This window comes from Plectropomus leopardus, chromosome 8, assembly GCF_026936395.1.
Source record: "Plectropomus leopardus strain MGB_pleo_1.0 chromosome 8, ASM2693639v1, whole genome shotgun sequence".
In the NCBI taxonomy this organism is placed as follows: Eukaryota; Metazoa; Chordata; class Actinopteri; order Perciformes; family Serranidae; genus Plectropomus; species Plectropomus leopardus.
Window position 1 is genome coordinate 1,928,501 of NC_142183.1, and position 26,123 is coordinate 1,954,623.

Consider the following 26,123-nt stretch of genomic DNA (forward strand, 5'->3'; position numbering starts at 1 on the left):
TCTGAGTTTGATCTCTGAGTGTGAACCAGAATATTTCGGCTGCAGGTTTTTACATCAGGAGGAAAACTGGACAATTAATTGTAATCACAGGATTTAAGGAGAGAATTCCAATATTTGCAATATTTTTCCATTTTTATTTTTGGGAAAGCTCCACCTCCAGAGGAGGAGCTGCAGATTAAACAACACGGCACCAAAAATAACAAACCTTAACAACAAAGAGTCAGCTCAAATGAACAAAAATAATTAACATCAACTCAAAGGGCAATATTTACATTTTTGTTTTACTTTATTATTGATGTTTTTTCTGTATTCATGAGCCTCTGACATGTTCCGTTTGTCCCATGAATATTTGTCAATAAAGATGTTTTTTAAAAAAAGGCTGAGGCAGCCAGACGATTTACAATAGATCCATGGGGCCAGATGATGCTGTCAGGAGGAGGCGGAGGAGGAGGTGCTTCCTGTTCGCCGGCAGCAGCACCGAGCTCCTCTGCATCCTCCATCCTGAGCGTGATACAGGAGGAGAAGAAGAGCAAAAGAGGAGCAGAAGAGGAGGAAGGAGGACATGTGCTGTTAGAATAGAAAGCTCTGCAGTTTATTCTCAGCAGGAGGAAAAAGGAGGATCGGAGATGCTGCCCTGCTCCTCCTCGGCGCAGATGATGGAGGGATGTGAGGAAGAGGCGCACATGCGGACAGAGGTAAGCCGAAAAAAACACACTAAAACCGGTTTAAAAACCCGCTGTGACCCGGCTCATCCTGCCGGGGGTCGGTGTGGAGGAGTCCGGAGCTCCGGGGGTCTGTCAGCGGGCACTCACAGGCTGCTGCAGCCGGCAGACAGGCCCGCCGGCCGGCTTCAGCTCACAGCCGGGCCCCTCCCTGAACTGCTCCTCCCGGAGCCTCCTGCCTCCGTTACTCCTCCGCTCGACGTTACACCGCAGAAATGATTCTCTAAATGTTTAATTTTATTCCGAAGGTTATTGTGAGAATTTCCGGATGAATCTGAGTGTTTTTATCGGACAGAAATGTTCCGAGTGTTTGGTTCTGTCTGACTGCAGCAAAACAAAGGAACCGAAAGGTTCTCCTGAGAACTCCTCTGAGCTGACCTTTAACAGACTGAAGACCAGGAGGAGATCATCTGAAACCTGCAGCATCACCTCCTGCTGCTCCTCCTCTCTCCTCTCATCATCACCTCCTCCTCTCCTCCTCCTGCTTCTCTCATCATCACCTCCTCCTCTCCTCCACCTGCTCCTCTCATCATCACCTCCTCCTCTCCTCCACCTGCTCCTCTCATCATCACCTCCTCCTCTTTCTCCTCCTCTCCTCCTCCTGCTCCTCTCATCATCATCTCCTCCTCTCTTCCTCTTGCTTCTCTCATCATCATCTCCTCCTCTCTTCCACCTGCTCCTCTCATCATTACTTCCTCTCCTCCTGCTCCTCTCACCATCACCTCCTTCTCTTCTCCTCCTGCTCCTCTCATCATCACCTCCTCCTGCTCCTTCTCTCTCCTTCTCCTCTCCTCATCATCTTCTTCTCTCTTCCTCCTGCTCCTCTCATCATCTCCTCCTCTCCCTCTCCTCCTTCTGCTCCTTTCATCACCTCCTCCTCTTGCTGCTTCTATAGATAGAAAACCTATATTTATTATTGTCATAATTAATACAGAATTAATTACAAATTGAAAATTATGTTTCAAAATTGTAATTTTTAAGCACTTAAAACCTTTATTTTATTTTATTTTATTTTATTTTATTTTGTTTCATATTGTCTGGTAATTTTTCTGAACTTTGAACTAATTCCTTTTTAAATTTTGGGGTTGTTTCTTCTTTACTTTCTCTGTGTTTTTGACAGTTTGCTCAGGTTTCAAAGGGTTAAGGAGAAATATTTGGGCCCACAGCTCCAGAGAGTTCAGTTACTCTTAGTGTTCAACAACTACATCTCCCATGATGCTTTGCTGTCTCCTCTGAGGCTCATTGTGAGAAACAGTTGAAACAGAAATATGGTCCTCTTTAAGGAGGACATTTATTCTGAGGTCACTTCCTCCGGAGCTCTCAGCTGCGTCTCATGGTCTTCATTCAGAGACAGGAGCAGGTCATGTGACCTCTGACCTCCACAGTCTGCTGATCACGTGATCAGAGTCCCACACATGATGGCCGACCTGAACCACAGCGTTCACAGGAGACCATGAGACGCAGCTGAGGGACGCAGCTGAGGGACGCAGTAAGTCAACCTTTGAGACCTGTGAGTACTTCTTACTAATTTCTTGCAGTCTGCTGGTGTGTGTCTGTGTGTGTGTGTGTGTGTGTGTGTGTGTGTGTGATTATAGTGTGTGTTTGTGTGTGTGTGTAACTGTGTGTGTAACTCCTCCTCTGTGCTCCTGCAGTGTGATCGGCTGACGGAGCAGAGAGACGAGGCGGAGCGACAACTCAAACACATCAGGAGAGGTGAGTCTCACTCCATCTGCAGGAGACACGGACACGTTAGGACACATGAGGACACGTTAGGACATGTCAGGACACGTTAGGACACATTAGGACATGTTAGGACAAATTAGGACATGTTAGGACACTTTAGGACAGGTTACGATATGTTAGGACAGGTTAGGACAAGTTAGGGAATGTTAGGACAGGTTAGGACATGTTAGGGCACATGAGGATACATTCGCACGTGTTGGGACACGTTATAACAGGTTAGGAATTATTAGGACACGTTAGGGAATGTTAGAACAGGTTAGGACACATTAGGACGTTACGACACGTTAGGACTACTTAGGACAGGTAAGGACATGTTGGGACACGTCAGGACATGTTAGGACAGGTAAGGGCACGTGAGAATATGTGAGGACATGTTAAGACAGGTTAGGATATGTTAGGACATGTTAGGACTGGGCAATATGGCTTTAAGATAAAATATTAATATTTGCTAAATAAAAAGTAAAGTTCAATGAACTATCGTTACAGTAAAATTAAACAAAACATTAATATCAGAACCATCAGAACCATCAGAACCTTCAGAACCATCAGAACCTTCAGAACCATCAGAACCATCAGAACCTTTAGAACCTTCAGAACCTTCAGAACCATCAGAACCTTCAGAACCATCAGAACCTTTAGAACCTTCAGAACCATCAGAACCCTCAGAACCTTCAGAACCCTCAGAACCTTCAGAACCTTCAAAACCATCAGAACTCTCAGAACCATCAGAACTCTCAGAAACTTCAGAACCATCAGAACCTTCAGAACCCTCAGAGCTGTGTGTGTGTGTGTGTGTGTTGTGTAACTCTGACTCTGTGTGTGTGTGTGTGTGTGTGTGTGTTCTCAGTGTCTCAGATGGTGATTGAGGAGGTGAGCGTTCTGCAGACTCAGCTGGAGATTGAGAAGTCGTGTCGGGAGAATGCAGAGGCCCTGGCAACAAAGGTCACACACACACACACACACACACACACACACACACTCAATAATCAATGCAGCAGGGTTGTTGGGGGGTCCAGCGGCATTATGGGAGAGCAGCTGAGTCAGGATGACTCAGAGACAGAGACCGTGAGACTCCTCATCATCAAACTGTTCAGATACGACAAACATCTTTATTTTTAATCTTCTAAATATTTTTATTATTTCTAACCTTTAAAACATTCGGTCCAGTCAGCAGAAGATCATGTTGCCTTTTGACTTTTCTACAAACCACAGATACGTTACGTTGTTACATCGTTACGTCTCGTAACGGCCTATCACCATTATGACATCATCAACTGACGGAGGTCACATCCATATATGGAGTGATGCCGCCGGTTGTGTTTACATGAGAGTTTGTTTACGTGAGTGTCACCGACATGACGTCAGAGTGAACAGCAGGATTCACTGCTGCTCGAGTTCAAAGGTCACCGCTCTGTGAATATTATCATGATGTCAGTAGCGTCACACGGTCCCAACATGACAGTCACGTGATTTTTTCTGGGACAATACGTCGTCCAGCAGAAACAGTCATTCTGACGTTTCTAAAGTGACGCAGTAACTGTCCTCAGGAGGAAGAGGGGACAGTGGATGGTGGGACATGAAGGAAAGACGCCTGCAGAGCTGCAGATAAACATGACCACACGTTTACCACACGTTTACCACACGTTTACCACACGTTAACCACGGCGCCGTAAAGGTATCAGAATGTAAGGTATCTGCGGTTTACAGAAAAGCACACCAGCGTGTGTTCTCTCGGCTGGGTTGATAATATCTGATATTTTGTGGCGTCAGTAAATCTGAAATGTGTGACGTGTTCTTCATTCTGTGAATACTTTGAGCTCCGTGTTTGATTTTTAGTGTCAGTGACCCTGTGACCTTTGACCTCCAGCTGAACTGTGAGAACAGGAAGTTAAAGTACCTCAGTCTGTCGTCGCGGCCCTGTTTGGACGAGCTGCTGCCCAGCATCTCCGACTGCATCGCTCTGGAGGCCGCAGACGCCGCAGACGCCGCAGACGCCGCAGACGCTGCAGACGGCAGTCCTGACACCTTCACACAGCAGCAGCAGCAGGTTAAAGGTACATTACGTAGAGTTATATTCACACATTCAGCTCGTTCTGGTCTCCAGGATAAACAGGAAACGGACCATCTTCGTTGTTACCACATTAAAGTTTTGGCCATTTTCAAAAAAAAAAATTCTCTATAAAAATTCTCTACAAAAATGGCTTTTTTTTTTTCTTTAAATTTTTTGGGTAATTTTTTAAGAAACATGCTGCAGGTTTGAAACATTTTGGCAATATTTGTGTCAGCAAATATTTTTGGCAATTTTTGAGGAAAACATTTTGGCTTGGTTTTTAATGATTTTTTTTTTCTTTAAATATCTTGGCAATTATTTTTCTCTAAAAATTTCAGCTGTTTTTTTTTCTTAAATTTTTTCGGCAATGTTTTAATTCCTTTAAAAAAACATTATCCATGTGTCAAGAAAACATTTTGCAGGTTCCTCACAGGGAGAACGCGGTGGACCATCATTATGTTGACTGTGCAGGATTTATTAACCCTTACCGCCCTGTTGTGTGTTTGTCAGAGCTGAGGGAGACTGTCAACACTCTACTGGAGGACAAGAAGAACTTCATGTGTCAGATTCATGATCAGCAGACACGCATCGAGGAGCTCAGTGTACAGGTGATCATGATAATATCATGTGGTGTTCACGTGTTTATCCTGTGATGGAGAACACAGAGAACACGTAGAACACAGAGAACGCAGAGAACACACTCTGAGTTCTATCACTGTTCATCTTTTGTCTCTGCAGGCTGAGAAAAGTCAGGCAGAGATGAAGGAGCTTCGCCAAACTATCGATCAGCAGAATAAAACCATCAAGAGGTTCAACAGAGGTGAGTCAGTGCTTTTCACACAGACGACACTATTCACACAGTCAACTTTTTTCACACAGCCAACTCTATTCACACAGTCAACTTTTTTCACACAGCCGACACTATTCACACAGTCAACTTTTTTCACACAGCCGACACTATTCACACAGTCAACTTTTGTCACACAGCCAACTCTATTCACACAGTCAACTTTTTTCACACAGCCAACACTATTCACACAGTCAACTTTTGTCACACAGCCGACACTATTCACACAGCTAACACTTTTCACGCAGCCGACACTATTCATACACCCAACACTTTTCATACACCGGACACTATTCACACAGCAAACACCACTCAGACAGCTGACACTACTTACACAGCTGACATTATTCACTCAGCCGACACTTCTCACACAGCTGACGCTATTCACACAGTCGACACTATTCACACAACAAACGCTTTTCACACAGTTGACACTACTCACACAGCAAACACCACTCAGACAGCTGACACTACTTACACAGCTGACACTATTCACACAGTTGACACTATTCACACAGCCAACACTTTTTACGCAGCCGACACTTTCCACACAGTCAATTCTTTTCACGCAGCTGACAGTATTCACACAGCCAACACTATTCACACAGTCAACGCTTTTCACACAGCCAACACTATTCACATAGCCAACACTTTTCACACAACCGACACTATTCACACAGCCAGCACTTCTGACACAGCTGACATTATTCACACAGCTGTCACTACTCACACAGCCAACACTACTCACACAGCAGATACTACTCAGACAGCTGACACTATTCACACAGCCAGCACTATTCACACAGCAGACACTACTTACAAAGCCGACATATTCACACAGCAGACACTATTCAGACAGCTGTTATTACTCACACAGTCTTCTGTCTCTCTGTCACTCTGTGTCTGCAGTGTCCATGATGGCGGCTCAAGAGTACGATGGAATGAAGGAGCAGCTGGACTTGGAGCAAAGTCTCAGAGTCAAAGCTGAGACATTCGCACACGAGGTACCAAGACGACCACAGAAACACGCTGCCATCACAGAAACATGCCGCCTCCACAGAAACCTGCCGCCATCACAGGAACACGCCGCCGTCACAGAAACACGCCGCCTTCACAGAAACACGCCGCCGTCACAGAAACACGCCGCCGTCACAGAAACACGCCGCCGTCACAGAAACACGCCGCCGTCACAGAAACACGCCGCCGTCACAGAAACATGTCGCCATCACAGAAACCTGCCGCCATCACAGGAACACGCCGCCGTCACAGAAACACGCCGCCGTCACAGAAACGCCACTGTCACAGAAACACGCCGCCTTCACAGAAACACGCTGCCGTCACAGAAACACGCCGCCATCACAGAAACACACCGTCGTCACAGAAACACACCGTCGTCACAGAAACACGTAGCTGTCACAGAAACACGCCGCCGTAAGAGAAACACGCCGTCGTCACAGAAACACGTAGCTGTCACAGAAACACACCCCCGTAAGAGAAACACGCCGTCGTCACAGAAACACGCCGTCGTCACAGAAACACGTAGCTGTCACAGAAACACACCCCCGTCACAGAAACACGCCGCTGTCACAGAAACACGTCGCTTTCACAGAAACATGCTGCCACTACAGAAACACGCCGCCTTTGCAGAAACACGCCGTCGTCACAGAAACACGCCGTCGTCACAGAAACACGCCGCCGTCACAGAAACACGCCGCCATCACAGAAACACGCCGCTGTCACAGAAACACGCCGCCGTCACAGAAACATGTCGCCATCACAGAAACCTGCCGCCATCACAGAAACACGCCGTCGTCACAGAAACACGCCGCCTTCACAGAAACACGCTGCCGTCACAGAAACACGCTGCCATCACAGAAACACGTCTCTGTCTCAAAAACACGTCTCTTTCACAGAAACAGGCCGCCGTCACAGAAACACTCGCACGTACAGATGTGTGCTGATCAGCTGCTGGTACAGACATGTTTTTGGGGTCTGACTGTCTGATGTTTATCAGTTTTCTGTCTGATGGACCAAACGTCCTGAATGCTTACTGACCTGAACATGAACCAGCCTGCAGGAGAAAAACACACTCTGTCATCCGTTTACGTGGAGATTCATCTTCACCTCCTCTCCTCCTCCTCCTCCTCAGATGCTGGTGAAGCAGAAGGAGGCCAACAGACAGAGCATGGTTCTCCTGCAGAGTTCTGATCCCACCGTTCAGCTCCTCAAAGCTCTGGAGGATGTCGCTGCCGTCACAAAGACCCTGGAGGAGGAACGTCTGCAGCATCAGCAGGAGGTACACCTGTAGGAGGAGGTGTTACTGTGAGGAGGAGGTGTTACTATCAGCAGGAGGTGCTGCGGTTAGCACTGTCTCCTCACAGTAGGAGGTGCTGCGGTTCGCACTGTATCCTCAAAGCAGGAGGTGCTGTTTTTAGAACCGTCTCCTCAGGGCAGGAGGTACAGCTGTTAGCATCGTCTCCTCACAGCAGAAGGTGCTGCAGTTAGCGCTGTCTCCTCACAGCAGGAGCTGCTGTTGTTAGAACCGTCTCCTCAGGGCAGTAGGTGCTGCAGTTAGCACCGTCTCCTCAGGGCAGTAGGTGCTGCAGTTAGTATTGTCTCCTCACAGCAGGAGGTGCTGCTGTTGGCACCGTCTACTCACAGCAGGAAGTACTGCTCCTCAGCTCCTTCAGGGGGCTCTGATGATGAAGGTGTGTGTGTGTAGGATTTATTTTTAAAGGTGGAGCGGTGCGGCGTGTGTGCAGCATATATATTGTCATATATGTGTGTGTATATCTATATTTATATCGATGTTTACAGGTGGAGCGTCTGCAGCAGCGCGGCGTGCAGCAGCAGCTGGAGGCTCTGCAGAGGCAGCTGGAGCTGCTGGAGGTCGCCAAGAAGGAGGTGGAGGCTCGACTGGAGCAGGAGGAGAACAAGAACCAGGAGCTGCAGAAAAGAGGTGGGAGGAAACACACACACACACACACACACACACACACACACACACACACACACACACACACACACAGGGCAGATCTCCAGCTGAGCCGCACATACTTCATCAAAAACTGGATTCTCCAGGTGCTCCGATACTGGGACAAGGACAGGAGACCAGTTAGAGGATCCAGATGGAACCAGAGCTCCACTAAACCGGGACCAGAGCTCCTCTAACTGGGACCAGAGCTCCTCTAACTGGGACCAGAGCTCCTCTAACTGGGACCAGAGCTCCTCTAACTGGGACCAGCTCTGTTCATGTTAATGTACTGACGAGAACACGCATGTGCTGCTGTTAACATTTAACTCTTTCCTGTCCACAGTCCTCCAGTTGCAGGAGACACAGAGGGAGGTCGCCATGACAACCAACACGGCCCCTCCTCCCCCTGAACCTGGGGTCGCCCCGCCTCCTGCCCCTCCACCACAGCCACCTCCGCCCCCCCCTCCACCTCCCCCACCTCCACCTCCTCCCCCCTCCAGATGCAACCCCCTTAGGTGAGGACACACAACACACACACAAAAAACACATACACGCACACACTGAACACACACAACCCTCAGTGAACCCTCAGTTAGGACACAGGGACAGATAGTGAGAGTGATGTCCCCAGTTCTTGATCAATCACGAGTCTCTGTCTCTCTCTCTCTCTCTCTCTCTCTCTCTCTCTCTGTCTCCGTCAGCTCTCTGATCGCCATCATGAGGAAGTCGTCCAAAGGCTCAAAGTCCTCTGTGAAGACGGAGCAGCCTCCAGGTCAGTAATCAGATTACACTTAGCCTCCACATTTAATCAGAATATTCTCAGTCTCCACATGTAATCAGATACTCTACGCCTGTAGTCAGATTACTCTGAGCTGACGTGTTGTGTGTCTGTGTGCAGTGGTGGAGGGCGAGGACGTGAAGGCGAAGGCGGTGAACGAAATGATGGAGAGGATCAAACACGGAGTCGTCCTGAGACCTGTCAAGAGTCAGGACAGTAAGGTGAGGACAGGACAGACACGGGACACAAGGACACACTGACACAGAGACACACAGGAACACATAGACACAGGGACACACGGATACACAGACACAGACACACAGGGACACAAAGACACAGGGACACAAAGACACAGGGACACAAAGACACAGGGACACTTATTTCAAAGGATGTTAACGGGAGCTGCAGAGACCTTCGTGTTTCGTTCTGTAACAGAAATTCTGTCAGTAAATCTTCCACAGAACTCTGAGGCTTTTCTGTTGGGTTGGATGTGTTTGGTTGGATGTGTTTGGTTGGATGTGTTTGGTTGGCATACATCACGTCCTTGTTCATTTTGTCCTAAACCTGCTGCTCAGAGGACATGAAGACATCACTGTCCTCTGTCTGTCCTCTCAATGTCTCTGACTGATGGACTGTTCTGTCTCTCTCTGTGTCTCTGTGTGTCTCAACAGAGAGCAGCAGTTAAAGTGAGTATATTGATGTTTCACACACACGTGTGTATGTGTGCGTGTTATTTTGCAGCCTCCTCCTGCTCCTCCTCTGTGTGTTAGTAACGTGTGTGCGTGTGTGTTATTTTGCAGCCTCCTCCTGCTCCTCCTCTGTGTGTTAGTAACGTGTGTGCGTGTGTGTTATTTTGCAGCCTCCTCCTCCTGCTCCTCCTCTGTGTGTTAGTAACGTGTGTGCGTGTGTGTTATTTTGCAGCCTCCTCCTGCTCCTCCTCTGTGTGTTAGTAACGTGTGTGCGTGTGTGTTATTTTGCAGCCTCCTCCTCCTGCTCCTCCTCTGTGTGAGGAGAAACCTCAGGAGAGCGCCATGGAGGAGCTGAAAGGCATCCTGGTAAATATTCCTCTCCTCATCAGTGACAGTGTGTGTGTGTCTGGTGCTGTTTGGTGACCTCTGGTGACCTCTTGTGATGGCTGTGTCCTCCTCCAGGAGACGGTAAAGAGGAGTCCCAGTCGTGGCTCTCAGGAGGCGGCGCCGTCTCCACCCACCAAGAAGGACAGCGAGCTGGAGGTCATCCTGAGACGCCGCCGCAACAAGGCGGGAGAGTCTGGCTGCACAGGTATGCTCACCTGAGGAGGAGGAGGAGGAGATCCTGCTGACTCCTCATACACAGAGGACACGCTCTGTGAACACGTGTTGTATGACACTCGTCACAGGTTTAACACGTCACAGAATCAGTGATTGAATGTCGATAGAACGCATTCCAGCCATGTCCACTCGGCCGGTGGCTCTTATTCACCACCAGTGTCTCTGAAAGTCCGCTCCCGTGTCATTCTCCGCTGGTGTTTCCGCCGATTTCTCCGCTGGTGTCCGTTCGGCTCTCATTCGCCGCCGATGTCTCCGCCGGTGTCTCTGAATGTCCGTTAGCTCTCATTCTCCGCCGGTGTCTCCGCCGGATGTCCGCTCCGCTCTCATTGTCCTTCAGGTATTCTCAGTCTCTTCTAGGACACCAAAATGTCTCGATCTGGTCCTGATACTGTCATTTATTAGTGTGCTCGCTGTTTACAGTAACCGCTGAACACCGATATCTTCATATCTCACTTAGGAGTCAAAGGATAAGTGCCCCATATATGAAGGCAATGTCCTTGCAGCAGTGGCCGTGGGTTCGACTCCAGGTCACAGTCCTTTGCTGCATGTTGTCCCCTCTTTCTCCACCTTTCACACTGTCAGTCTGTCCTATCCAATAAAGGCAAAAATGAAAAAAAACAAAACAAAAAAAACCAAAACTTGACCAAAATAGTGATTTGATGTATATCGTGATATATATCAGTATGGACTGATATGAAAAAAATTATCGCAATAAGACTTTTTTATACATCGCCCAGACCTGCCGTGGTGCTGACCCTGGTGCTGACCCTGGTGCTGACCCTGGTGCTGACTGTTGTGCTGGCTTTGGTGCTGACTGTGGTGCTGACTGTTGTGCTGGCTTTGGTGCTGACCGTGGTGCTGACCATGGTGCTGACTGTGGTGCTGACTGTTGTGCTGGCTTTGGTGCTGACCGTGGTGCTGACCATGGTGCTGACCATGGTGCTGACTGGTGTCCATCTTCGTGTCCATCTGCGTCTCTGCGTTGATTTTGCGTGTAATCTCGCTGCGTGGCGTTCTGTGTGGACAGGCCATAACAATACTGTGGGAACATGGACCACTTGATGACATCATGAGTCCATATAACATGTGAACAACATGTGAAGGACATGTGACTGATAGGATGTCTTCTACCCTCATCTCTCTTTGTCTTTGTCTCTTACCCAGACGAGCAGGATGGACAGATGAGCCAGGTGTCCTCTTCAGACAGTCTGAATGGGAGACGCACAAGCAGTGATTCAGGCAGGGATCCAGAGGGTACGGGGGGACTAAGTGTCCCTCTGGATTCTTCAGGTCCCCGGGTCAGTCCAGAGCGACGGGGGTCAGGACCAGGGCCCCTAGTGTCCCGCAGGAAGAGCACGGAGACAGGCAGGGGGGACAGAGTGGGCTCCTGGCAGGATAGGATGTCCTGCAGCTCCCTGACTGAGACGGAGACAGACGAGACACTGCTCAGCAACGGCTGCATCAACAGGTGGGAGAGCAGGGACGGGGGTACAGCAGAGGCAGGGAGGACAGCAGGGACAGGGAGGACAGCAGAGGCAGAGGGGACAGCAGGGACAGGGAGGACAGCAGAAGCAGAGAGCACAGCAGGGACAGTGAGGACAGCAGAGACATAGAGGACAGCAGGGACCAGGAGGACAGCAGAGACATAGAAGATAGCAGAGGCAGGGAGGACAGCAGGGACAGGGAGGACAGCAGAGGCAGAAAGGATAGCACGAACAGGGAGGACAGCAGAGGCAGAGAGGACAGCAGGGACAGGGAGGACAGCAGAGGCAGGGAGGACAGCAGGGACAGGGAGGACAGCAGAGGCAGGGAGAACAGCAGGGAAGAGTCATTTAGTATTTTCTATAAATATTTAATAATGTGTTTTGCTCTCTATGTCCTCTGTGTGTCCTCTATGTCCTCAGCGTGGGGGATGGCCATCACAATGGGACGGAGCCGTGTGTCCAGTCAAACGGAGTCCAACATGCCAAGTCCCATGAGGATGCACACACCCCTGTCTGCAGCATCCCAGTGGACGGCAGCAGCAGTGCAGAGTGTTAGGCCACCGTCTGAGTGTCCCGCCTCGTCTCGTCTGATGCGAGCTCTCATTGGCTGATGTGAGAGTGATGTCACCAACTCTGACATCAGAAGGGTCGGGGTGCGTTCACACCGTCTGTCCATCAGCTCACAGCGTTCACTTTGTCCTTTATATTTACACTAAAATCACACCCAGAGGTCACATGACCCACATTTAACGTCTCAGAGAGGTCACATGACCAACACTTAGATCATCTATTACTTAAGTTTTCACCACTGAGCTGAACATCAGTTTAACTCACGTGAAGCTGGACGTGTTGCGTGTGAAGGTGTTGCGTGTGAACGCAGCCCGGCCTGAAGGAGCCGTGGTAGAGTCGCTGAGACAAACTGTGTCTGTCACTCATTCACTGTCACCATGAGTACTAAAGGGTTAAAAGTCAGTTAAAGTTAGAATTTGGTCAGGATGAACTCTTTAACCTGATTTGATCCTGACTTTTAAATTCAAACTTGATGAAATCCTGAGTTCTGTTTTATTTAAAATCTGGATTTACTAAACTCTGATTAGAGCTAATCTGAATTCACCTTTGTCAGTGTAACCCAGCCCAGGATATAAAAAACGAGTCAAATGTTTTATTTTTATTATTTTTATTATTAATGTTTCAGGAAAAACTAAAGATTCTGACACAGAAAAGTTGTTTCTTTTCTGCGTCTGAAACAGAGAGAGGTGAACCTGTGACATCATCAGGTGCTCACAGGTCACGTAGGAAACGCGGTGACAGAGCGGTCAGTCCGGCGCTCTACGGCGACTCATCAGACTCCTGGAGGATGGACGGACAGATGGACGGGCTGAGTCTGTCTGTCCATCAGTGGGTCGTGTGATCAGACGGACGGACGCAGTTCAGCTCAGACGTTTGGTTTGATGCTCATAGAAAGGCTCAGTTTGTGTCCGCAGGAGGAATCAGCTGCTCTTCTTCTTCTCCTTCTTCTTCTTCTTCTTCTTCTTCTTCTTATTCTGTACTGTCAGTGCCGCACAGCTGAATCCTGGGTAATAATCACGTGTTGGTTTTGGCACTGACACAGTTAAATATTTGAAAACACGTTCTTCCTTCAGACTCTGAGGCAGATCCTCTCCATCAGGGACAAACTGCTCTAATCAAACCAAACTGCACTAAACTGTCGTATTTCCTCACGGCTTCATGTGAAATCACTGTTGTAAAAAAATGTTTTATGCACAAAAATCCCTGAAGAAGAAAACTGACGGAGCTCCTCCCCCATCAGCATGAACCTGTTCTGTTCTGGATCCCTCGCTTCACTTTGAGCCGACCATTTACACCAAAAATACGTCGGGTCAGAACCGGTTTGTTTTCAGCTGGAGACAAAAGTCAGGTCGATTTCTTTCCAAAAAAAAAGAAAAGAAATGTCACGCAAATATCAAGAAATTTGTAAAAAAGTGAAAAAGGAAATAATGTGAAAATTAGTTTTAAAAAAGCGACGACAACTATGACAAAATGATCAAATAACTACAGAAAAATGTCCAGAAAACAATATTTATAACCATTAATATCATATGTTTGAATTTATATTACAGAATATATATATATATATATATACAGGTAATTTTGATTGAACTAATTTCTTGCTGTTTTTTGCCGGCTGTGTGCTGTTACGTTGCTCACTGCCTTCTTCCCATGTTTTTCAAAGAATCTAAACCAATTTGCTCAGATTTCAAAGGGTTAAGAGAAAAATCACTGCAAAAAGAGCTCGTACAGCGATCAGTAATATTTGGTCCACGCTTGTTTTGGTTTTTTTTCCTTTGTTTTATAGAAACAAATATTTGTGATAACAGACGCAGAGTTTGCAGCTAATCAGTGTCCACTTTGCTACGACTGTCGGACGCAGGCTGGTTCCTTACACAGAACCGAGAGTCCTGAACAGAACCGGTTCAAGAACCAGAGTTCATGTGGTGGAAAAGGTGCCGTCCCAGAGGTGGACGATAAAGTTTGTCCTGAGGGGGACAGCAGAGGAGACGAAAGGCAGGTTTCCATCACAGATTTGTACAAAACTACAGTCATATATAGAAAATATTGATAAAACTCAACATGGAGCTGACTGTGTTTCCTCTGAGTGATGTCACATGACTTCTCCTCTGGTGATAACATCCCAGTAACCATGGCGACGGATGTTCAAAACATCAGCAGCTTTATTTCTATTGCAGCCACCGCACTAGCCGTCATTATTTCCAATCCAAGGCCGCGTAGGCGTGTTATGGAGCCATGATGGAAAGGCAAGCCCCTTATATGTGGGAGCGGCCACGTATGAGGGATTTCTGGGAGATGTAGTCCAGGATTTCACAGAGGAATTGTGGGTTAAAAACTTTCTCAGAGTTATGTGATGCAATAACAGCTCTTGTAGCTCCTGCTGCATCATGAGGGAGCCAGTTCCTACTGACAAGCACATAGACACAGCATCATGTGCCCTAAAAAAAGTGTTTCCACTGCAGTTTGGACAAATATGGCTTTTTGTAATCACCTGAAATACCACCTCATGCCAGAGGAAGACCTTTTTTTGTGATAAATGGGAGTTGTTGATTTTTTAATTGACGTGTTTCCTTTAGGCGTATTTTATATTCACAATTTCAATTTGCAGAATTTGAAAGTTAATGGAAGCCTGCCTTCAGATAGGTTCATCGTTTGGGGACTTTTAAAACTTTAATGTGTAAGTTTTGTCCTGATGGTGGCGTCTGAGGACGGGTCCGGAGCAGAGGAGCGGTGGTGGTTGATGAGGTGGATTCAGTTTTTCGGCTGACAGCTAGTTAAACTCTTGAGTGTCCCCTCTGATGAATCCTCTGTGACCCTGACGCGCCACCGTGTCCCTCTCAGGCCTCCGTGTCTCTGGGACAATAACTTCCTCTGTCAGTGAGTGTTCATGTATCACTAAACAGCTCTGACTGAGACATCAGACTGTCCGCTGAGGACGTCTCAGACAGAAACTCGGTCAGCTGTGGGGGTTTTTTTTGGTGAGGTCAGGAGTTTATCAGCAGGGTCATGTGAGAGACACCGTCTGCAGGAGGTCTGTCCTCTGCAGCAGCTGGTTCTAACGTGTCCACTATCAGCGTGCCGAGACGTTTGAGACCGGACAGGAGGACAGTACTTCAGGTTTAAAGGGACAGCAGCCAAAACAGTAGCACAGTTCCAACCAGATGTTCTCAGGGTCCATGATGATCTGACTCTCTGCACTCACACCTGGACGTCCTCACTGAGTATGTCCCCGCACCAGAGACAACACGTCTTCCACACGCCGTCTTCACTGAATCTGAGACGTTTCTGTGCTCAGCGTCACAATTCACCGTGTACTCCTTGACTTTTATTTTGTAGGGCTGTACTGTCTAAATAAAGCTTTCAACACGTGATGCAACTAAAGTATGCAAGTACACATTTATACGACGCTCTCACGCCTCGTCTGCTGAAAATCACACTTAAAGTGCATTTTGTTCTCTTCAGTCGGGCTTTTATTCTGATGCATAGGAGGGAAGGGGTTAATCAGGACGTTGACCGCAGCCACAACACGACAAAGCGTAGCTCCTCCTGAACGTGACGGAGGTGCCGCTCCTCCTGCGGCTGCGTCGTGTTTCCTGCGGCGGTCGTGCAGTTCGTTGGCGAGTTTGAAGGGATTTCCTGAAGCTCCAGAGTTTGGCTGAAGTTAGATATCGTGTGTGTTTGAGATGTAACTGAAGTTTTTTTAAATAATGGATTTTCATTTTAGCATCACTTGAAATAAACTGAAACTAAAACTGGTGTTTGTGTGTTTATTTGAAGAAATCAACTGAAACCTCTGAAAAAAAAATAAGTTTGAGTTTCATTCTCATCCTCAGAGATACTGATCCAGTTTAAATAATCCAGTTTAACTGATCCACCTTTAAATATCCAGTTTAACTGATCCAGTTTAACCAGGCTGGGTTTAGTTCCTCCTCCGGGGCAGCAGGCGGCAGTGTGACGTTATTAACTGTTTAGTCGTTTCCGGTCGGTCGCTTCCGCCCCTGCAGCTCCCTCCAGTTTGAACATGGCGGCCTCCCAGTGCTCCCAGTACTACCAGGAGATGCAGGACAGCTTCAGGACCAACAACAAGAGCCGAGAGTTCCCGGCTCACACCGCCAAGGTGCACTCGGTGGCCTGGAGCTGCGACGGCCGGAGGCTGGCGTCCGGGTCCTTCGACAAGACCGCGTCCGTCTTCCTGCTGGAGAAGGACCGGCTGGTGAGTCCCGGTGTCCCGGTAACATGTTTAAATCAGTCCGTGTTCCTGCTGGACGAGGACCGGCCGGTGAGTCCCGGTGTCCCGGTGTCCCGGTTACATGTTGAGATCAGTCCGTGTTCCTCCTGGAGACCCAGCTGGAAATTTTTGGTTCTAAAAACGTTCTGAGAATGTTACAATGTAACCAAATGTTTCATTAATGTTTTCAGCTGCAAGTTTTCTTTTAGTTGTCAGAAGGTTCTTCTGAATGTTCAGCTAATGTTCTCCAGAAACATCAGAACATGTTAAATGTTTTTGATTGTTAACATATCACATTACATTTTCATTCAGTGTTGCAGCTCAAACGTTACGTCTCAGTCAGCATTTATTTGATATAATCAACATTTTTTGGGCCGTAGGTAGATTTATTGGTCACTTTTTAAATAAAGTTTAAAACACGGAATTACAAAGATCCTTGATCCTGCTTCATCTCTGGAGCTGAAGGTTCAGTTGATTAAAATCAGCAGATACTGTGAAGATTACACCTTAAAACGTTTGTTGAACATTAGATTAAAATGTTTTCTTTAAACATTATTGGGACTTGTAGGTAACGTTAGTCGGTGTTGTGGGAACGTTCCCTGCTGGCTGGTGAGTCTTGGGAACATGTTAGATCTGTCCCTGTCCTGCTGGAGAATCGGGTCCATCTTTATTTGGAAAGTGTCAAATGAAATGGGAGAACAAAATAAAAGCATGAAAAACAGCAGCAGAACGCCGTGAGGACCGATTCAGTGAACAGACGTCTTCATGTCTGAAAAAGAGGAATTTTGCAAATCATTAAAGTTGATTTTAAACATGATTATTCAAGATTTCTGCCCAAATATTCACCACACACACCTCGAAATAATCACTCAAGAATGAAGACCAACACAAGAACAGATCAATCTGAATAAACACACACACACACACACACACACACACACACAGAGGTCACGTATCACAGTCGCTCTGTGAGAAACAGCCGTCCTGTCTGTCACGTCTGACTGTTTCAGCTCACGTCTCTTTAAAATGTTGTTTTTTTAAATCCTCTTTAAATGTGTTGGATGTTCTTCGTGTTTTCAGCTGTTTTAAAATTAACCCCTCTGACGGACTGACCAGTTTACAGATCACAGTTTACCTGACGACCCCTCTGTGAGGAGTCAAAGGGTTAATATGGGTCTCATTGATGGATGATGTCACCAGTGATGTCACCAGATGTCACTGTGTGTGTGTGTGTGTGTGTGTGTGTGTGTGTGTGTGTGTGTGTGTGTGTGTGTCAGGTGAAGGAGAATAACTACCGGGGTCACAGCGACAGCGTGGATCAGCTCTGCTGGCATCCGACCAACCCCGATCTGTTCGTCACGGCGTCCGGAGACAAGACCATCCGCATCTGGGACGTCCGCACCACCAAGTGCATCGCCACCGTCAACACCAAAGGTACGAGCTCAGCTCACCCAGGAGGAGTCAACTTTTTAATCCGAGAGAGGAATATTTTAAAAACAGGGAGTCATTCTGATTTATTTGCAGGACGACATAAAAATAACTGAGAATTCAAATCTGACGTTCTACGTGAAGTCGGTTTGTTCTTTACAAATTGGACGAAGTCGATTCGAGGTGAGCGAGATGTGACCTCCGACAAAAACCGTCGAGACAAACTGAGATATTCTCTGAGATTTATGAAGTTAGCATGTTAGCATAGCTGCACCCTCAGAGCCAGACACTTCACGAAAACACGCCCTGAACTACGCGTCCTGAACTACGCGTCCTGAGCAACGCGTCCTGAGCAACGCGTCCTAAACGACACGTCCTAAACAGGACGCGACACGTCCTGAAGGACACGTCCTAAACAGCACGTGCTGAACAAGGCCTTCTACGACTGACTGACGGAGGCTGTGCTCCCTCCGCTGATTCATCAATACAAAGAAAAATCGTTATTCAGAACATGTGACCCGTCAGTCAACATGTCGCCGTCAGTCTTTTCATGTTCGGAGTCATTGATCGGAGATGATCTCAGGTAAACACGGTGTTTTTTTAAGAGTCTCCTCGTGTGTTTCAGGAGAGAACATCAACATCTGCTGGAGTCCTGACGGTCAGACCATCGCCGTGGGGAACAAAGACGATGTGGTGACCTTCATCGACGCCAAGACGCATCGCTCCAAGGCCGAGGAGCAGTTCAAGTTCGAGGTCAACGAGATCTCCTGGAACAACGACAATGACATGTTCTTCCTCACCAACGGCAACGGCTGCATCAACATCCTCAGGTAGGAAACATCAGCATCCTCAGGTAGGAAACATCAGCATCCTCAGGTAGGAAACATCAGCATCCTCAGGTAGGAAACATCAGCATCCTCAGGTAGGAAACATCAGCATCCTCAGGTAGGACACAGAGTAGAGCTGGGTGGTTTTCTGGGTTTACTGGTCTGGTGAAGGAGTTTAAACTGGTTTGGTGTATTTAGAGCAGCTGGCTCGTCACGTGTCAGTCCATCTGTGGTGTTTTCAAGTATCTTCGGTGCTGATTTCGGCTCAAACTGTAATAAACTCTGACTGTGATTAACTCGTGAGTTTGGAGTTTCCTTTTAGGGAACACGAAATTAAAATTATGACAACGTGAAAGTGACTGTTTTTATAAAGAAGTGATTTATTTGTCACATAAATTCTGCAGCGCAAACAATCTGGTCTCCACCTCCTCCTCTCTGCTCTCCTCCACTCACCTCCTCCTCTCTGCTCTCCTCCACTCACCTCCTCCTCTCTGCTCTCCTCCACTCACCTCCTCCTCTCTGCTCTCCTCCACTCACCTCCTCCTCTCTGCTCTCCTCCACTCACCTCCTCCTCTCTGCTCTCCTCCACTCACCTCCTCTCTCTGCTCTCCTCCACTCACCTCCTCCTCTCTGCTCTCCTCCACTCACCTCCTCCTCTCTGCTCTGTGTGCTCCTGCAGAGGAGGGAAAATAACTGCAGAGTTCAAGGGTGGACCTCCTCAACAGCATTAGCCCATCTCCTCCTCGCCGTCAGTCCGTCTGTCCATCGTTTGTCTCCTGCAGTGAAACTTTTTATTTATTACCCCGCGTAAATGAGCTCTTCTCTCTCGGGGGTTTATGGGTAATCCACAGCTTGTCTTCTTCACTGTTTCCTGGTGCGGACACACTGCTGATACACACCTGGTGTCCCAACACGCTCATACACACACACCTCTGGAGTCATGTGACCTCTGTGTTACCGTTCTGTGTGTAGTGGTGGGGACGTGATAATTCACTCAACTCACGATTTGATACGATTCACGATGCAATTTTCTCACGTGTGTAGGCGGAGCTAACTGGAGCTCCTCGTAGTTCAGCGCGCTCTGTCAATATCTGCAGACTGTTTTTGTCTTTTCTGTTATCTTCACCTTCATTACTTTCTAACTTGAGGAAGCTCAAATGTCGCCACACTTCTGATTTGAAACTGGAGGATGCATCTTCTCTTTGCTTCGTCTTATTTACGTTGGCGAGTTGTCTTTAGTTTCGACATGACGCAGGAAGTTAAACGTGGTTTTCTCACCGAATCTCAGATCTCAGATATTTTGTATCGATTTTTAACTGCCTCGCCATGTATCGTTACATCTCTATGTAGTCGTGATTGTGTGTTTTGAAGCGTCTGTACAGTGTGTGTCTGCTGTGTGTGTTTTTGTGATGTAGTTTGGAGATGAACAGTGTGTGTTACAGTGTGTAGTTGTGTGTTTTGGAGCTGATCTGTGTGTGCGTGTGTGTGTGTGTGCGCGTGCGCAGTTATCCGGAGCTGAAGCCGATCCAGTCCATCAACGCTCACCCATCCAACTGTATCTGCATCAAGTTCGACCCGACAGGAAAATACTTTGCCACAGGAAGTGCCGACGCGCTGGTGAGCCTGTGGGACGTGGAGGAGCTGGTGTGTGTGCGCTGTTTCTCCAGGTCAGTGTTTCCATGACAACACCTTGCGATGAGTCGTCACGACTCGGCTCTGTGAGGTCACCTCTGACTCTGTGCTCTGATTGGCCGGCTGCAGGCTGGACTGGCCCGTGAGGACGCTGAGCTTCAGCCACGACGGCAGGATGTTGGCCTCGGCCTCCGAGGATCACTTCATCGACATCGCAGAGGTCGAGACGGGTCAGTACGATACGGGACAGCGGGAGGGGAAAGAGTTAACAAATCTCTGGAGGAAAAATTCAACAGAAATTTGACTTTTCAAAAGTTTTTCCACAAAGTATTTGAATGAGAGCTGTCAGACGATTCATCGTTAATCGCCATTAATCACATTTTTTAATCATGTTTTCATTTCCTTTATTTTGCATCAAAAACTGTGATGAAGTTCATATCGACGAGGCGAAGCAGTTCTCACCAGATCGTCTCGATCAGGAATCAATGACAATAAAAACATCACGGGACCGTAGCAGAGTCTTCATGTCTGTAAAGAGGAGACTGATGGGGACCACAGAACCCAATCAGATATCTGGAGGTCAGAGGTCAAGGGTCCCCTGTAAAATGACCATGCAGTTTTTCCATCGCGGCGAGAATGACCCGGTAGGTTTCAGGTTATACTAGGATCCCGCTGCAGCCTCTTAAAGACAGAGAGACAGAGAAGAGGACAGACAGTCATGGTGAAGGTGGACCGGTTCATGGACTCCTCAGATCTGGTCCGGTCTATGAGCGGGCGAGTCCACATGGCTCCGGCTCGTAGCTGCCCCAACCCAGCAGAGGAATCGAGGCTGGTGTACATCCCGACCGTACAGATCACGATGCTGATGGTTTCCTCCGGATCTTGATTCCTGCGCACAGAGATTTTAAAGTCTGTCAGTGCGTAGCATCTTTGTAAAACGAAGCCTTACAAATAACGAATAAAAAAACCCAGGAGACGGCATCTGTCACATACTGACGCACTTTCTCAGTTTTGATCATTTCTAAAATTCTTCTCCTCAAACTGGTTTTTAAATGCCTTCAAAACTTAGGACATTATATGCGAATGTTTCAGCAGGCAAAATAGGCAGGAACACCAGGGACACAGTAAGAGACATTGTAAAATTTAAAACAGCCCGCCCCAGCGCAGACATGGACAGCAGGCGGACACGTCCGACAGCACGCTCCCGCACGGACATGTGCGACTGCCCGAACTTGCATGCGGACATGTCCGATTGCCCGGTCTAGCGCGGACTTATCTGACAGCCCTCTCCAGCGCGCGGACATGTCCAATATCCCGCTCCAGCGCGCGGACATGTCCGCAGCCTGCTCCAGTGTGGACATGTGTGACAGTCCGCTCCAGCGCGCGGACTTGTCCTATGGCCCGGTCCAGCGCGCGGACATGTATGACAGCGTGCTCCACTGCGGACATGGACGGCCCGTTCCAGCGTGCGGACATGGACAGCCCTCTCCAGCGCGCGGACATGGACAGCCCACTCAAGCGCGCGGACATGTCCAATATCCCGGTCCAACGCGAAAATGTGTGACAGCCTGCTCCACTTGAGCAGTTTTACAAACTGTCTCGCTCCTGCAATGTTTTCCAACTCCAGTGTGGACATGTGCGACAGTCCGCTCCAGCGCGCGGACTTGTCCGATTGCCCGGTCTAGCGCGGACTTGTGTGAAAGCCCTCTCCAGCGCGCGGACATGGACAGCCCAGTCAAGCGCGCGGACATGTCCGCAGCCCGCTCCACCGCGGTTGTGTTTTCCAAAAAAAACACCTGTCACTGCGCGCGACCAACACGGCGGTGTCTGTTAACAGCGCCCATAACACTGAGTCATACATGTACCTGTAAGCCAGGCATCACCAACTGGCGGACCGCGGTCCGGATCCGTACCAAAACTTCGTCCTATCTGGACTTGTAGTACTAAAATGAGAACAGTATTAAGTTGTAGTGCTGGGCAATTAATCGAAAAATAATCGAAACCGACATTCTGGTGTTTGATTCGTTCCTCCTGTATGACGTGTTCCTCCTCTCTCTCCGGTGTGTGTAGGAGAGAAGCTGTGGGAGGTCCAGTGTGACTCCCCGACCTTCACCGTCGCCTGGCACCCAAAGAGGCCGCTGTTGGCGTACGCCTGCGACGACAAGGAGGGAAAATACGACAACAACCGGGAGGCCGGCACCGTCAAACTGTTCGGACTCCCCAACGACTCCTGACGAGCTGAGATCAATAACCACCATCAGTGTGATCGATTATCTTCATCGGTCTGATGGATTGTTCCGATCAGTCGGAGGACAGGAAACAGAATCTTCCTCATTTCCTGTTTGAGTTTGCAGATATGACGTCAAGTCTGTGCCGTAAAATATAGTTTTTCTGTAAAATAATCTGTTTTTGATATTAAAGTGCGACTCTTTGTAAAAGCAGTTTGTCCTGACTGTTGACTCCAGACTCGACATGTTCGAACGCGTCATCGGCGAGTCCGAGTGAATCTGAATCTGTAACAGAAGGATATTTGCTTCATTATCAGCATTTATTATAATTATTTAACTCGGTTATTTTCAGACGCTGCGTCTCAAACTCAATAAGATTTACTGCCGTAATCTAAGAGACAACACGGATTCACATAAAAGTCTCAATAATTCATTTATTGTTTGTTTTATCAGCATTCCCATGGTCATGGAAAACCTGGAAAAGTCCAGGAAATGTGGTGCGTTTATTTAGTTTCATAATGTCAGGTCGACGGTCAGCGCGTGAATGCTCACCGTTACGTTTCGACATTTCTTCACTTTTCAACGTCTCTCTTTGATTTCTTACAGCGAGCTGAAATTATGCGTGAAGACGGTTTGAACCTGAAGTGATTGAATAAGTAGGACAAGACAAAAAAAGGTATTTTGGGTCCTTGAAAAGTCATGGAAAAGTTTTAAGATATTTTCCATGAATATTGTGGGAACCTGGTAACACTAGCTCAAACTGAATACATCGTTTAAAAAATGTCCCGTTCACGAGTTTAATGATCCAGATTTACACGTTTATACTGGTCAGGTTTGCATATTGATGAAGTGTTTATATATTTGTATTGATGGTGTTTGTGTGAATGGAAAAACATGTTGTCACTCCGCAGTGTGTGTGTGTGTGTGTGTGTGTGTGTGTGTGTGTGTGTGTGTGTGTGTGTGTGTGTGTGTGTGTGAGAGAGACAACAGCAGCTTGATGTAAATGTTAATTAAATGTTGAACACAGTTCAGCGCTGAAGTAACAGAAGGTTCTCCAAACATTCACACGTCCATCAGCTCTGACTCTGTTTCGGATCTGAAGACATGAAAGACGTTCACCCTCAATATTTCTGCAGTCTGTCAGCTGTCCTCCTGTCTCCTCGCAGAGACCTGTCTCCTTGTAGAGAGACGTGTATCCTTACAGAGAGACATGTTTCTTCTGAGAGACGTGCCTCCTCTCAGAGACGTGTCTCCTCTCAGAGAGACGTGTCTCCTCTCAGAGACGTTTCTACTTGCAGAGAGACATGTCTCCTCGCAGACAGACGTGTCTCCTTGTAGACAGACGTGTCTCCTTGTAGACAGACGTGTCTCCTTGTTCACCGGAGAGAACGCCAACACAGCAGTGCTTAGGAACTTGTGAGTGTCCCCACACTCTGTGTCCCGGTGTCCTCTTCTCCTTTGTGCTCATCCTGGTGTCCTTGTCCTGGGTGAGGTACTCTTTATCTGGATGAACCGTCTGGTCGGGGTCTTGTTGAGTCTTTAGTCTGACCCGTCCTCTGGGACACTCTGTCCCCAGGATATTGCCGTGGTGGTCCTGGCTCTGAGGGTCTCGGGGACGGGGGAGTTTTCAGGTGAAAGCTGCTGGTTCTCAGGCGGAGGTGTGTCTCCTGCTGTGGTGAGGACGTTGCTCCACTTTCTCCAGATTCAGATTAAATATTGACGTCGTCGTTGCGTGCTCGGCACTGTGTGAGGGGGCGGAGTTTCTGACCCGATGGTGACGGTATGGATCGATGTTTTCGCTGGACATCGATGATTTTGGATCGTCGATCATTGAACCCAAACCTTCAGGTGACGTCACGGAGCTTCCTGTTATTTTCTTCAGTTTATACTGAAAATAAATCCGTTTATTCTGCGGCAGGTTTTCACACACGAGCTTCGTGTTTCTGTGCGTAAAGAAACAGAAATACAGAAAACAGAGACATGAAGAGTGTCGCCGCGTGAGACGGCAGAGAGGCCGGTACGCGCAGACGTGAATTTTAATTTTGAAGAATAATGTGGCGTCCAGACGGGAAGTGTGCTGATGTGTGGACACTCGTGGAGACGTCAGAGAGTCTGGTTCCTCTTCATAAATCGATGAGTGTGTCTCTGTGCGTTTCTCTGAGGTCTGTTTGCTTTGACTCGGCCTGTTGTTGGCGTGATGCGGCGGCGAGCAGCGGGCAGCACCTGTCCGGTGTGTTTGCTCAGTGTGTGTGTTCAGTGATAAATGAGGCTGCTAATGACACGTTAACAATGAGTGCATTAGTGTGACACCATCGTCAGCCTCCAACACACACACACACACACACACACACACACACACACACACACACAGAGTCGGCAGGCGGCGGCGCCGGCTGTCTGACACATTATGACACCTGACCAGCAGCAGTAGCTCCACCCCTCTCGGTCAGGGTCAGTAAAGCTCTCCATATGTTTTATTAACATTTATTTAATATCACTGAAGTTTTGTACAAATCTGTGATGAAAACCCGCCTGCTGTTCAGTCAACTGGTGACATCACGAGGTGTTTGTTGGGAGCTCCGCCCCTCATCACCATGGAAACCTGCAGGTGTCTGTCTCCTGGTCACACTGATAAAGGAGCAGTTCAAAGTTTCAGGAAAAGCTTTGGGTTTGAGATAAACTCTGAGCCTCAGCTGGATGAGTCGCAGTCACTGCAAACACAGACTTTAAATGTGAAACTTCATATTATTTTTATTATTATTATAATTATTATTATAATTATTATTATTATTATTATAATTATTATTATTGTTGTTGTTGTTGTTGTTGTTGTTGTTGTTGTTGTTAATTAATTTGTTTATGATTTTAAAAAAAACTCTGTCAAAGATTGAGGGATTTCAGTTTGGGAGACGTTCTGTGTCAAATTGATTGGACATGAGATGTGAGACAGAGACCTGCTGCTGTCTGCTGGGTCTGAGTCTGTCCACATAAGCTTCATGATCTCTGTCTCTGTCTCTGTCTCTGTCTCTCTCTCTGTGTCTCTCTGTCTGTCTGTCTCTCTCTCTGTGTCTCTCTCTCTCTCTGTCTCCCTCTTTCTCTCTCTCTCTCTGTCTTTGTCTCTGTCTCTCTCTGTCTCTGTCTGTCTCTCTCTCTCTCTCTCTCCCTCTCTCTCTCCCTCTCTCTCTCTCTCTCTCCCTCTCTCTGTCCCTCTCTATCTCTCTCTCTCTGTCCCTCTGTGTCTCTCTCTCTGTCCCTCTGTCTCTGTCTCTCTCTCTGTCTCTCTCTCTGTCCCTCTGTCTCTA

General features: G+C 47.8%; 2 protein-coding genes across 2 annotated transcripts in view; both read left to right on the forward strand.

Annotated features, from left to right (window-relative positions):
• Positions 1-16,234, forward strand: part of shtn3 (shootin 3) — a 17,289-nt gene extending 1,055 nt beyond the window's left edge. Inside the window, exons 1-16 of the mRNA XM_088080711.1 lie at positions 1-695; positions 2,375-2,435; positions 3,313-3,407; positions 4,333-4,519; positions 5,026-5,123; positions 5,254-5,335; positions 6,272-6,366; positions 7,512-7,658; positions 8,180-8,321; positions 8,680-8,851; positions 9,038-9,108; positions 9,235-9,335; positions 10,095-10,169; positions 10,266-10,395; positions 11,589-11,892; positions 12,329-16,234. The exon at positions 1-695 is cut by the window's left edge and continues 1,055 nt beyond it. Coding sequence (XP_087936837.1) covers positions 411-695; positions 2,375-2,435; positions 3,313-3,407; positions 4,333-4,519; positions 5,026-5,123; positions 5,254-5,335; positions 6,272-6,366; positions 7,512-7,658; positions 8,180-8,321; positions 8,680-8,851; positions 9,038-9,108; positions 9,235-9,335; positions 10,095-10,169; positions 10,266-10,395; positions 11,589-11,892; positions 12,329-12,464 — 2,181 coding nt within the window. The 5' untranslated portion in view covers positions 1-410 and the 3' untranslated portion in view covers positions 12,465-16,234. The remainder of the gene's footprint in view (positions 696-2,374; positions 2,436-3,312; positions 3,408-4,332; positions 4,520-5,025; positions 5,124-5,253; positions 5,336-6,271; positions 6,367-7,511; positions 7,659-8,179; positions 8,322-8,679; positions 8,852-9,037; positions 9,109-9,234; positions 9,336-10,094; positions 10,170-10,265; positions 10,396-11,588; positions 11,893-12,328) is intronic.
• A 214-nt stretch (positions 16,235-16,448) lies between these two features.
• thoc3 (THO complex 3) lies at positions 16,449-23,031 on the forward strand. Its single transcript, XM_088080713.1, has 6 exons — positions 16,449-16,691; positions 17,984-18,140; positions 18,760-18,964; positions 20,467-20,628; positions 20,723-20,823; positions 22,664-23,031. Exons 1-6 carry the CDS (start codon positions 16,500-16,502, stop codon positions 22,825-22,827), a joined length of 981 nt encoding a protein of 326 aa, XP_087936839.1. The 5' UTR covers positions 16,449-16,499; the 3' UTR covers positions 22,828-23,031.
• Positions 23,032-26,123: the final 3,092 nt, after the last annotated feature.

Excerpts from the sequence above, each read along its gene's own strand:
- thoc3 (XM_088080713.1), top strand. The coding sequence starts at position 16,500 with ATGGCGGCCTCCCAGTGCTCCCAGTACTACCAGGAGATGCAGGACAGC. Across the intron at positions 18,965-20,466 it reads GGCTGCATCAACATCCTCAG|TTATCCGGAGCTGAAGCCGA; the intron begins GTAGGAAACATC and ends GCGCGTGCGCAG. Across the intron at positions 20,824-22,663 it reads CATCGCAGAGGTCGAGACGG|GAGAGAAGCTGTGGGAGGTC; the intron begins GTCAGTACGATA and ends CGGTGTGTGTAG.